The sequence below is a fragment of the Microcebus murinus genome, chromosome 16, assembly GCF_040939455.1.
Source record: "Microcebus murinus isolate Inina chromosome 16, M.murinus_Inina_mat1.0, whole genome shotgun sequence".
NCBI classification, from domain to species: Eukaryota; Metazoa; Chordata; class Mammalia; order Primates; family Cheirogaleidae; genus Microcebus; species Microcebus murinus.
Window position 1 is genome coordinate 58,657,428 of NC_134119.1, and position 12,667 is coordinate 58,670,094.

At 41.0% G+C, this 12,667-nt stretch overlaps 1 protein-coding gene across 4 annotated transcripts; it reads left to right on the forward strand.

Annotated features, from left to right (window-relative positions):
- Positions 1-1,053: 1,053 nt before the first annotated feature.
- On the forward strand, positions 1,054-12,323 carry ZNF181 (zinc finger protein 181). 4 transcript variants are annotated; one of them, XM_012775090.3, is made up of 5 exons: positions 1,054-1,581; positions 2,537-2,613; positions 6,366-6,486; positions 6,728-6,826; positions 7,823-12,323. In XM_012775090.3, exons 2-5 carry the CDS (start codon positions 2,605-2,607, stop codon positions 9,274-9,276), a joined length of 1,683 nt encoding a protein of 560 aa, XP_012630544.2. In that variant the 5' UTR covers positions 1,054-1,581; positions 2,537-2,604; the 3' UTR covers positions 9,277-12,323. The 4 variants fall into 4 exon arrangements, with proteins under 4 accessions (XP_012630544.2, XP_075849107.1, XP_075849106.1 ...); XM_075992992.1 differs by having other exon boundaries at positions 6,728-6,814; XM_075992991.1 differs by having other exon boundaries at positions 6,731-6,826.
- Positions 12,324-12,667: the final 344 nt, after the last annotated feature.

Sequence of the window (12,667 nt, forward strand, 5' to 3'; positions counted from 1 at the left end):
AATTATTTCAATATTCCTCCACATTGCATGAACATTCATATATTAATACTAGTCTTTCTCTTGGGTTAATACCTAGGAGTAAAAGGCCCAGTGTCTCAGTTCTACGTGGGTGATTTTATTATAACTTATGGCACTGAGTGATGACACAGGCGAGTGCCATACAAAGAAGGATTTATTACTTATATTTCCCAAGAGAAGGGGCAGACCATGCTGCACAGAGCCACGTGGAGAGCACTGGTGTTGGTCAGGAGCCAGAAAGGAGCAAGGGGAAGGCATAGGCCATGGTCCTTATTGGGGTTTCCGTGGGAAAGGCAAGGCAGGGAAGAGCAAACACTTTATGATTAGCTAGTTCTCTCACAAGGGAGAGAACGAATGGGGAAGAGGTATATATAACATGAAAGAGAAAGAGTTTGCTGAGCACAGAAAGATGACACTTCACAGATCCAAGTTGTTCAACAAATCCAAAGCAGAAAAAAATTTAAGAATTTCATACCCAGAAACATGCAAAATTGCAGAAAATTTATTGTTACTGAATTCAGTAGTGAGCCCAGGATTCTTGAGGCGAGGAGCAATTCCTAATATCCTAGCCTCTGCACTCTCTCCTTACAATCTCAAATTTTTTCTATGTCACTTGTATTTTAACATTCAAATGGACATTAACCTGAAAGAACAATTACCAAAAGATGTGCGATTCTCAAAGAAATACTAAGGCTAACAGACATGAAAAGATTCCCAATCTCATTAATAAACTTAAAAATGCAAATTTAAGCCACAAAAGAATCACAATTTCACACCCAGTAGATTGACAGGATGAGGTTCATTGTTCTCAAAGCGCTCCCTCGAGTTCAATATTTTCAAGTCCTTCGAGGGTGTAACACACATCAGAACGGCCGTCAGTGTCACAGATTGGACGTGTCCGCATGAGTTTCCAGGAAAAGTCCCTGCTTGGCGTACTATAGTTGTGCCAGTCCAGCCACCGGGCATAGCGTGGTGACAGGGTTGGGATGAGAGCACACCCTCCCTTGCAAAGGCCAGCTTTTGCACGGCACGATACCAGCAAGGCTGCCCACGTCCCGGGAGGAGCACGAATCAGTGCGCTCACGGATGACCCGGAAGACCTTGTTGCAGCCCGCACAGTCTTCTGGGAAGTGTAGTTTTGCGGCCAGGGCGCCAGTTTTTCTCACAGTGCAAATAGCGGGCTGCCCTTGGTCCTGGGACGTATAGCTCACCGGAAGACGACCGTGCACTCTCGACGCTCCCCTTCCCCGCCCCACCGCAGCTGCAGCGGGTATGAAGTTCTAGAAAGCCGGGGCCGTGTCTCTCGCTGGGCGCCGAGTGCACGCAGCCGCGGAGACTCCTGGGAAGCGTGGCCTTTCTGAGGCGACCGTTCCCGGGGCCCGTTAACTTCGGCCCCCGAGGCGGAGGCGTCTGGGGAATGTCGCTGCGGCGCGGCCGTCGCTCGTGGCTCGTGTCGCCGGCGCCTCGGGCCTGGGCGGGCTCCTGCGCTCCAGGGGGACTCCGCGCTGTGTAGTTCCGGGAGGGCGGCAGCCGGCGTGCGCCCAGCGGCGCCCAGCGCGTCAGGTACGCGGAGGAGCCGTCCCGGGACGCCCGGCCTCTGCGCCGGGGAGGGCCGCCGGGTGAGGGTCCCCGGGGGCGGCCGCGGGCCCCGGCCTGGGCTCCTCTGGGCCTCCGCGTCCCGCTCCGTGAGGGAGGAGCAAGGACGCGCTCCCCCTCAGAGCCGCCGTGAGAGCAGGGCGGGCCAGTGTGCTCGTTGTTGCCCAGAGCAAACGCCGCGTGCGATTGTTTTTGCCTTCTAGCCGCGAAACGGACCCAGCGTTGCACAAATGGTTTCAGTGTCTCCGAATTCCAGTTTTGTCATCATTTTAAACAGTAATCTGAGGGCCGGCCGCGGTGGCTCAGGCCTGTAACCCTAGCACTCTGGGAGGCCGAGTCCGGAGGATTGCTCAAGGTCAGGAGTTCGAAAACCAGCCTGAGCAAGAGCGAGAGGCCTGTCTCTACTAAAAATAGAAAGAAATTAATGGGCCAACTAAAAATACATAGGAAAAAAAATTAGCCGGGCATGGTGGCGCGTGCCTCTAGTCCAAGCTATTTGGGAGGCTGAGGCAGGAGGATCGCTTGAGCCCAGGAGTTTGAGGTTGCTGTGAGCTAGGCTGACGCCACGGCACTCACTCTAGCCCGGGCAACAGACTGAGACTCTGTCTCAAAAAAAGAAAAAAGTAATCTGGGATAATGTGAATGCCTACCACACATAGTGGTGAAGAGTGAACAAGCTGATGTTTAAAATTATTACTGTTGTTTTGTGAGTCTCTTTCATGCACAGAAGAGTTGATTTTCCTTGCGGGTGGCACCTGGTAAACAGTTAGTTGCTGCGTGCCAAGATACACCCTGTCGATTGAAAGGGAAGGGTTGGAACCCAGATTACTAGTGTGCTTTTCCATTATGGTGTGTCACAGAGCTGCAAGATAAGCTTGATTTTTCATGGCTGCTTTTTTTTGTCCTTACTATGCTTTCTCAGGACACTGCCAATCTATATAACAAGAGCTTGGAGAGAGGACTGTGTTGACTATTGGAAATCGCAAAGTAATGTCTCAGGTAAGTCGGCTTGTCCCCAGATCTTCCTGAAACGCTTTCTTATAAGGATTCTTTGAGTTTGCTTTGCTTCTCCTGTCTCTTCCCACCTAAGAAAATCCTAAATGGGACTGGATCTATGGTTCCTTTCATTATAGGAAAGGATGGAGCCCACAGGAAAGCCCCAAAGTACTGTCCTCACTCAGTGCTCCTCTTTTCTGTAGTTTTCTGCTAGAAGGCTTTCTAGAGTCTTGAGCCAAAATTTTTTTATTACAGCCCAAAGTGCAAGTTTGGAATTTTAGGTTATTTGCTTTATGGTTGTAAAAGCTGTTATCGTGTGGTCTCAATCCTTCCAGTTGCTCAAGTCAAGAGATGTTTGGAGTTGTCCTTGATTCTTCCTTGTCACTTTAAACTCACATTCAGATACTCAACGTTATCAATAGATTTTTTCTTTCTTTCTTTTTTTTTTTTATTTTTTTTGAGACAGTCTCACTTTGTTGCCCAGGCTAGAGTGCGTGCCGTGGCATCAGCCTAGCTCACAGCAACCTCAAACTCCTGGGCTCAAGCGATCCTGCTGCCTCAGCCTCTTGAGTAGCTGGGACTACAGGCATGCGCCACCATGCCCGGCTAATTTTTTTGTATATATATTAGTTGGCCAATTGATTTCTTTCTATTTATAGTAGAGACGGGGTCTGGCTCTTGCTCAGGTTGGTTTCGAACTCCTGAACTCAAACGATCCGCCCGCCTCGGCCTCCCAGAGAGCTAGGATTACAGGCGTGAGCCACCGAGCCCGGCCTCTTTTTTTTTTTTTTTTTTTTTTTGAGACAGAGTCTCGCTTTGTTGCCCAGGCTAGAGTGAGTGCTGTGGCATCAGCCTAGCTCACAGCAACCTCAAACTCCTGGGCTCAAGCAATCCGGCTGCCTCAGCCTCCCGAGTAGCTGGGACTACAGGCATGTGCCATCATGCCCGGCTAATTTTTTCTATATGTATTAGTTGGCCAATTAATTTATTTCTATTTATAGTAGAGACAGGGTCTCACTCTTGCTCAGGCTGGTTTCGAACTCCTGACCTCAAGCAATCCGCCTGCCTCGGCCTCCCAGAGTGTGCTAGGATTACAGGCATGAGCCACTGTGCCCAGCCAGTAGATCTGAAATATATACAGAACATGTACAGAATCTGACCATTAGTTTCCCTATCACTGCCACCACCACTGTCACCCCACTCCAGGCCACCTGGATCATTGCAGTAGCCTCCTAGCTGGATTCCCAGCATCTGCCCCTGATGCACTTCAGTCTGTTCTCAGTAGAGCTGTCACAGTAATCCTGTTGTTATATAAATTCCTGTCATTCCTACCTCCTTCACAACTTTGCTCTGTGGTTACTTTCTCCCCAGATCTTCCCTCAACACCTATTTAAAATTACAGTCACCTTCCCTTGCCTGTTACTTCCACTCTTCCATCACTGTGTTGTTGTTCTGCATAGCACTTACCACTCACTATCTGATGTACTCTGTTTAGTATATGCATGTGCTCATTGTCTGTCTCCTCCTGGTGGGAGGAATATATTTTCTTTTTTTGTTGACTGTTATATCTTCGGTACCCAGCGTGGTACCTGGTACAAAACAGATGCCTATAAATAACTGTTGAGTGAATAAAATGAATGGTGAAAAAATGATGGAGCAGAACCATGGGCTAAAAAGTGAGGCCTGCACAAGAGAGGACATGAGTAGCAGATGTGCATGTTGGGCAGAGTCTATTTTCTTGGGAAAATTAGATAAGTAGAATTCAAAAAACTATGTTTTTAAAAAGTAAAAGCCAAAATGAACTAATGCCAAAATCACTCATTGATTCCTCTACTAATAGGAAGAAATATTCATGGATTTGGGTGTACACTGACACACAGGACTTCATGATTTAGTGTGGTATTGTCTAAGAGAACTTTCTACTTTGGTGGAAATGTTTTATACGTAGCCAATATAGTAGCCACCAGCCCCACGTGACTAGTGAGTACTCGACCTATGGCTAGAGCAACCAACGAATTGAATATTCAATTTTATTTAATTGTATCATTTTACATTTTAATTAATTTAAATTTATATAGCCAAATTAGCTAGTGGCTAATTTGTATTGAGTAGTGCAGGACTGGCAGAAAAGTGAGAAAGCATAAGAAATAAAGTAAGTACTAGGACAGATATTCTGAGTTCTTTTGGGGACAAAGACGAGTGAGCACCATAGTCTGCCCAGGCAATTGAAGGAGAAGGAAGAAGCATTCCTGGGGAAATAAGGCTGGAGGTGGGTTTGGGTGTCCAGCAGGACCAGAGAGGAAGAGGTGGAAATGAAGTTATATGGAACTGAGGAAACACCTTGTGCGAAGGTAGAGAGGCCTAAAAGGATCTTTCAAAGAACTACACAAATTTTCTAAAGTGGTAGTTCTCAAACAGAGGCAATTTTGTCAGCTTTGACCCTACCCACTGGGACATTTGGTAATGTCTAGAGGCATTTTGGGTTTTTGGTTGTTACAGTCGTGGTAAGGGTGGGATGCTGTTTCTGGCATCTAGTAGGTAGAGGCCAGAGATGCTGCTCAACATCCTACAGTGCACAGGACAGCTCCCAGCAACAAAGAATTTTCCAGGTCAAAATGTCAATAGTGTGAAGATTGAGAAACCTTGCTCTAAATAAAAAGAGTATTGATGAAATTTAAGCCATTAATACAGTGACATTCATTAATATGTGTTCAAAACAAAATAAGAAATATCTTTGCATTTACAGAATAAAATATGGTGTTTTGTGTTTTATGTATTTTTATAGCACTGAATTTTTCATTTGGTTTATCAAGTAAGATTCATAAAATCTAATCTTTAAAAGTCATTGTGGAAGGTAGGAAAAGATAAAAAAATTTTCAGGTCCTTTGATCAGGCTTGCATAACCCTAATGGTTGGATAAGTTTAAATAAAGGTTTAAAAAACAGAATTATCCCTGGTGCCAAAAGGGAAAGAATCCCCCAACCCTATTTTCTTAAAGTATTTCCCTGAGAAAACCTGTAAGTGTAAAACCTTTCCCTGTCCTTTCAGGTTCATGTAGTTTTTTTTTTTTTTTTTTTTTTTTTGAGACAGAATCTCACTCTGTTGCCCAGGCTAGAGTGCCATGGCTTCAGCCTAGCTCACAGCAACCTCAAACTCCTGGGCGCAAGCCATCCTCCTGCCTCAGCCTCCCGAGTAGCTGGACTACAGACATGTGCCACCATATTTGGCTAATTTTTTCTATATATTTTTAGTTGGCCAATTAATTTCTTTCTATTTTTAGTAGAGACAGGGTCTCACTCTTGCTCAGGCTGGTTTTAAACTCTTGATCTTGAGTGATCCTCCTGCCTCGGCCTTCCAGAGTGCTAGGATTATGGGCGTGAGCTACTGTGCCGGCTTAGCCTCATTTTTTTATTACTTACCTAGCACTTACAGTTATAAAAGACATAACTAAATACTTGACTATATGCTGTCAAGTGTTGAATGCTGATTTTTTAAAAATTGTATAATTCTATATAATTTTGTCCCTTTGACAAAATCAACTCTCCTGAAGCAAAGCTCTTATATTAATATTTGTCTCTTGTCTGTATTATATAACAATGCCAAGCACATAATTATCCAGTTGTTATCTGAGATCCAATTCCTGATCATTGTCACAACTCCTGAAAATTGTCCCATTTCTTCCAGAGTAATTTTACTGGTTGTACAATGACAGAGGCCTGGGCTATGATTGAGCTTACATATATTTGTTGTTTCAGGTGACATTTAGCGATGTGGCTATAGACTTCTCTCATGAAGAATGGAGATGGCTAGATTCTGCACAGAGGGATTTATACAAGGAAGTGATGGTCCAGAATTATGAGAACCTGGTCTCTCTAGGTAAGGATGCCTGCCCTTCTGCTCCTTTATTTTGCCCCTCTGAATTTCTGGAGATCCTCCTAAGTAAATGGCTGAATTTCTATACTGGGTTCCTAAGGAAATGTACACTCTTTTGTGCCCTCCCTGAAGCTTATCGTTCCATTTCAGTGAACATCCTTCAACCCTTACTTTGGTCCCTCTCGTGATGGCCTCTCATCCTTGAGGACCTCAACCTAAACAAGTTCTATATTCTTCCCATAAGCAGGTCTTTCCATTACTAAGCCGTATGTGATCACTTTATTGGAGGATGGAAAAGAGCCCTGGATAGTGGAGAAAAAACCGTCAAAAGGTATGTTTGCAGGTGAGTTATGGTGAATCAGGCAAAGGAGGTCTTTGTTAAAGATGCTTGTAGTGAGTATAGAGGCATTTTAGGGATACTGTCTTCAGAGATCCCAAATATAAACAAAATTTAGGGATATTTAGCTTAGATTTCAAAACAATCATTCCTTCATCTCAAATTATTATTTGCTATTGTGGTGTGCTATGTGTAAAAAAAGAAAAGAAAAAAAATAACAAATTATTATTTGTATTTTTTATGTCATCTAATCAAAGTTGGAATCATAATAATTTAAATTTTACTTTATTCAAGACAAAATAAGGCAAATTATTTTTTCTGAAGTCTACTAAAGGAAAAACATACTGATGGTTTTAGGCTCAGAAAAGCTGTCAGTTAGATGGAAAAATCACTTTCTCTAAAGCTAAGTTTAATAGATGAAATATGAACGTAAGTTACAGGAAATAAGGAACGTATTGGACTAATTCTAGAAATATTTTCTAATGTCCAGTGAATGACCATAAAATTTCACACTGATCTACATAAACGCAGAAAGCTAAATCTTTCTGAGCCATAATGAGCATTTAGATTTTTAGTTATCGTAACTGTTTAAAGTAGTAGTATCAATTCTGCGTTTTAAGCACATTGATCTGATAGCAAATTGAGATTAATTGAAGGTTGGAGAAGAAGACTGTGGGACAAAATGTCTTTCACATGAGTATAGGCACAAAATAATGGCTTAGAATTCACAATGCCTTCCATATTTTCTTTCTGATAGCTTCATTTTTTTCACACGATTGTCTATATTTTACCCATTTCCCTTATCATGCTATGTTCCTGTCTCTGTGCTCTGCTTGAACATTGTTCAATAATCATTGGAATATAAGGGTTGTCAGAGCCATGTGCTTTCTGGGGGCTTATTTCTTATCCAATTTTATTTCCACCATAGAAGTTTCTTTTCAAGAAGTAAAAAAAACAAAAACAAAAACAAAATCAGTACTATGCTGTCTTGATATATTTCAGATTGGGAATCAAGATGGGAAAACAAGGAATTATCAATAAAGGACATTTATGATGAAGATTCACCTCAAACAGTGATAACAGAAAAAACTGTAAAGCAAAGTTATGAATTTCTAAATTTTAATAAGGATTCAGAATACATAGAGAAGTTGGAGGAGAAGCATGGAAGTCAAGAAGAACATTTCAGACCTGTGACCTTCACCTTTAGGGAAAGCTCCACTGGGGAAAGTGTTTACAAATACAACACATTTAGAAGCATCTTCCATTTAAAGTCTACTGTTTCTGAACCACAGAGAATTTCTGAAGGGAAATCATGTAAATATGATGTATTGAAGAAGAGCTTACCAAAAAAGTCAGTTATAAAAAATGATAAAATCAATGGCGAGAAGAAACTTTTGAATTCTGATGAAAGTGGGGCAGCCTTCAGTCAGAACAAATCTCTTGCCCTTCACCAGACTTACAATAGAGAGAAAATCTATGCATGCAGTGAATGTGGGAAGGCCTTTGGCAAACAATCAATCCTTAATCGCCACTGGAGAATTCATACAGGAGAGAAACCATATAAATGTCGTGAATGTGGGAAGACTTTTAGCCATGGCTCATCCCTTACTCGACATCAGATAAGCCATAGTGGAGAGAAACCGTACAAATGTTTTGAATGTGGGAAGGCATTTAGCCATGTTTCATCACTTACTAATCATCAAAGCACTCACACTGGGGAGAAACCCTATGAATGTATGAACTGTGGAAAGTCTTTTAGTCGTGTTTCACATCTCATTGAACATCTAAGAATTCATACTCAAGAAAAACTCTATGAGTGTCGTATATGTGGGAAGGCTTTCATTCATAGGTCATCTCTCATTCACCATCAGAAAATTCATACTGGGGAGAAACCTTATGAATGTAGTGAATGTGGGAAAGCTTTTTGCTGTAGCTCACACCTTACTCGACATCAAAGAATTCACACTATAGAGAAACAATATGAATGTAACAAATGTCTGAAAGTCTTTAGTAGCCTCTCATTTCTTATTCAACATCAGAGTATTCATACTGAAGAAAAACCCTTTGAATGTCAGAAATGCAGGAAATCCTTCAACCAGCCTGAATCACTGAATATGCATTTGAGAAATCACATTAGATTAAAACCTTATGAATGTAGTATATGTGGGAAAGCCTTCAGTCACAGGTCATCCTTGCTTCAACATCACAGAATTCATACTGGAGAGAAACCTTATGAATGTGTTAAATGTGGGAAGACATTCAGCTGTAGTTCAAACCTTACTGTACATCAGAGAATTCATACTGGAGAAAAGCCATATAAATGTAATGAATGTGGGAAAGCTTTTAGCAAAGGCTCAAATCTTACTGCCCATCAAAGAATACATAATGTAGAGAAACCCAGTAGTGCAGTAAGTGTGGAAAAGTCTTTGGTCCATATGAATCACTATACATGTTAGAAAGCATACAGGAGAGAAACTATATGAAGCAGTATTTTTCATAATAAACTTGAGCCATAGTTCCTCCCTTATTCAACATCAGAAAATTTATACTATAGAAAAGTCTTAGGAATGTGGTGAATATGGGAAGATCTTTAGCATTGATGCAAACCTTTTTGGCTATCAGAGTTCCTACTCTAGAATAACCATATGAAGACAATAAATGTTGGGGAGCCTTTGTCAGTATTATCCCTTAATTGACATAAGAATATTCACACTAGAAAAAAACCCAACAACCCCTGTGCATGGAGCAAATACGGGAAAGACTGTAGGCAATAGGAATCTCTCACAAACTACGACAGGAAAGAAGCTGTATGAATATAGAAAAATTAGAAATTGTGGGAAGTTCTTCAGTTCCAAGTAAATCCCTTATTCTATATCAAATAATTCAAATTGCAGAGAAATCTGCAGTAAGAAATGTAACAGAGTGTTCATTAAGAGTTCTTACTTTGCCAGACATCAGAAGATTATTGGTAGAACAACCTGAAGGATACAGGAATTATGTGTAAATCTTGCAGTGATGCTATTTGTATAAGTAGTTCTATAGAAGAGCAAGCAAGCATATTATAAATAAATATGCATTCCTTATAACAGTAGCTTGCAATTTTACTCTAGTCCTACATAGAAATTATTTTTAGCTAATGGGCATGTGAAGGTATGTAGTCATCCAGAGGATCTAGTCAGTCTTATAATGTTGAAAATTAAAGCTGCAAAAGACGTAAAATGATGTTAATAAATTTTTGGTTTCTAAATAAAATCATTTTGTATATAATGAACTCTTTCATTGTGATTCTTTCTTGTAAAAATTGTCATTAATGCTTGAAAAATTAAGATCAGCATTACCATATAGCCTTTACTGGGAGACTAGCAAACCTAGCCTGGTCTTTGTGCCATTTTTCTTGTGAGGACAATTCAGAGTCTGTTTCCAGCGGGCTTAATTAAACACATTTCAAGAAAATGTATGGAGCATCACTCGTGTATTACACAATGCTGGGATATAATAATCTAGTAGTTGTCATCTATAGTGGTATGTTGGAATCGCTAGGAGGGCTTGTTAAGATACCGACTGCTAAGCCCCAACCCCAGAGTTTCTGTTTGAGTTTGTTTGAGGTAAAGCCAAGAATGCATTTTTCACATGTTCTCAGGTGACACTAATGCTGTTTATCCAGAAAACAATTTGATAACCATTGTAATAATTAATAAAACCAATGTGACTTTTTTCCGACAGAGATTATATCTGATGAGAGAAAGCAAATAAATATGAAATAATCTTTACAAGTGCTGTGAGGCCATAACCAAGAAAAACCATACTGAGAGAACAAAGCAAGCTTAGTTGTTGACATGGTTTTTAATCTGAATCCTAAACAATGAGTACCAGTTCTCTGATGAAGACTCCTTATGTAGCTGTGTGCATATGTGCCTGAACGTGTGTGTGTTTGTGTGGTGTGTGCTAGGTCTTGAAGGTAAGGCAGACAGTCTAGTTCTCTCATACTTTCTTGCAAGCTGAACTCCATATTCCAGTGTCTAGTTTCAGGTTCTGTGTCTTTGAGTTTCAGGTATTACTACTGGCAGAATCATTGGTAATGGCAGTAGTCACTTCTCCATCCCTGGATCAGTTATGGAAGTTTACCTTGAAATCCATAGTCCAGAAATGTCCCCATTGTTTTTCCAGTATGCCTACCAATTTTGAAACCATTAATTTACTGTAATATGTGTCTTCTTAACATAAGAAACACTAACTTTCATCTCCAGTTAAGTGAAATGATAGGACCTCCAAAAAGAATTCTATTAATTGCATTGGCACACCTATATTATGTTATTATACTATGAATTTTAAGAATTAAAAATATGTGGAAATTTGTTTTCTTGTTATATATGTCCTGGCATAATATCCTTTATTTTGCCTCTTGGACTAAAATATTTACTATTTGGTCCATTAGAGAAAGTTTGCCAACCCAGGATGCATACCATAAACTCTAAATCAGCCACTAACTCAAAGCTAGTAAGTCAATAAAAGAAGATAAAATGGAATTGTATATTTTACTAAATTTGGTATTTTCCTGCTGCCTAAACATCCCCCCAAATAGGCTGTGAGCACCCAGCCAGGGAACCAAGTGCACCAGTGTGATAAGGCTGGCCCCTGCTACAGGTTCCCCTGTGACCTAGTGACATTCAAATGCACCAATAAAATTCTCTCAAGCCTTTGCTTATGTACTCCATCCTGACGCCCATACAGGCACTTGCCTATAGGTCTCCAATCTCTCTCCCCACCTGCTTGGTTGAGCCCACTCCCGTGGCACTCACCTCCCTGTGACTCCCTCATGGCATGTAGTGACTGTGTCTCTAGGACCCATAAGTATAATAAACTATGGTTTTTTTTTTTTTTTGAGCCTCTCCAATGCCCCCCCTTGTGCCTACACCTGACTGACCACCTCATGAAAGACCAAAAAAAAAAAAAAAAAAAAAATTGCATCAGGAACAGGATAGTCTAGTCATGGGTAAGAGGGGACTTAGAAGATGATTCTCAACTGCTCAGCTTACTAAGTGGATGTCCTACCATCTAGGAAGGTTTACAGTCCTGTTGGTATCCCTGCATGCTGCTCTGAGCTGCTTTGTGTTATCTCTTTCAGGGACCACCCAGGCTTCTTGCCCTAAGTAGTAGATCTAGCCCTCCTAGAATGCTCCAAGATTCCACTTCTGGCCAGCTCTGACTTGGCAAGAGGGGGAGAAAGGTTCTCCTACAGCTCGCCAATTGAGGGACATACTGGCAAATTTAGATACTAAATTTGGCTAAAGATATTATGAAGGCTCCATCAAGACCAGGAAGCCTCCTTTTGTTCAAGTTTTTTCCCAAGATGTTAAACTTGCAGGTAATGCAGGTTCTGCAGATTAGAAGACTACAGAAGAATTTACATACCTAAGTGTTATACAGGAAGAGTTGTGTGAAAAATCAGGTTTTATGAGACTGGCTTGTTTTACTGAAAAAAAAAAAAAAAAAAAAAAAAGAACCTACATCATACAAATGGCCTCAAAAGTCCCTGACTTTAAATCACTCAAAGACCATGCAACTTTGTTACTGTGCATCAATACCAATGGTGACTTTAAGTGCAAACCATGAATGATGTACAAAACCTGCGAGAACTTAAAGGGGAAAAACCTGAACCACATGCCAGTCCATTGTAAGTGGACAAAAAAGCATGAGTGACTTCAGAAATATCCTGGGATTGGTCTCACAACTGCTTCATCCAAGAAGTTGAATGTTCTCTCCAACGTAAAATCCTTGCCTTCAAGTTTTTATTAATTTTGGATAATACTCCAGCTTATTCTTGTAAAGAACCTGAAAATTCCTACC

Excerpts from the sequence above, each read along its gene's own strand:
- ZNF181 (XM_012775090.3), top strand. Across the intron at positions 6,487-6,727 it reads TGAGAACCTGGTCTCTCTAG|CAGGTCTTTCCATTACTAAG; the intron begins GTAAGGATGCCT and ends TCTTCCCATAAG. Across the intron at positions 6,827-7,822 it reads GTCAAAAGGTATGTTTGCAG|ATTGGGAATCAAGATGGGAA; the intron begins GTGAGTTATGGT and ends GATATATTTCAG.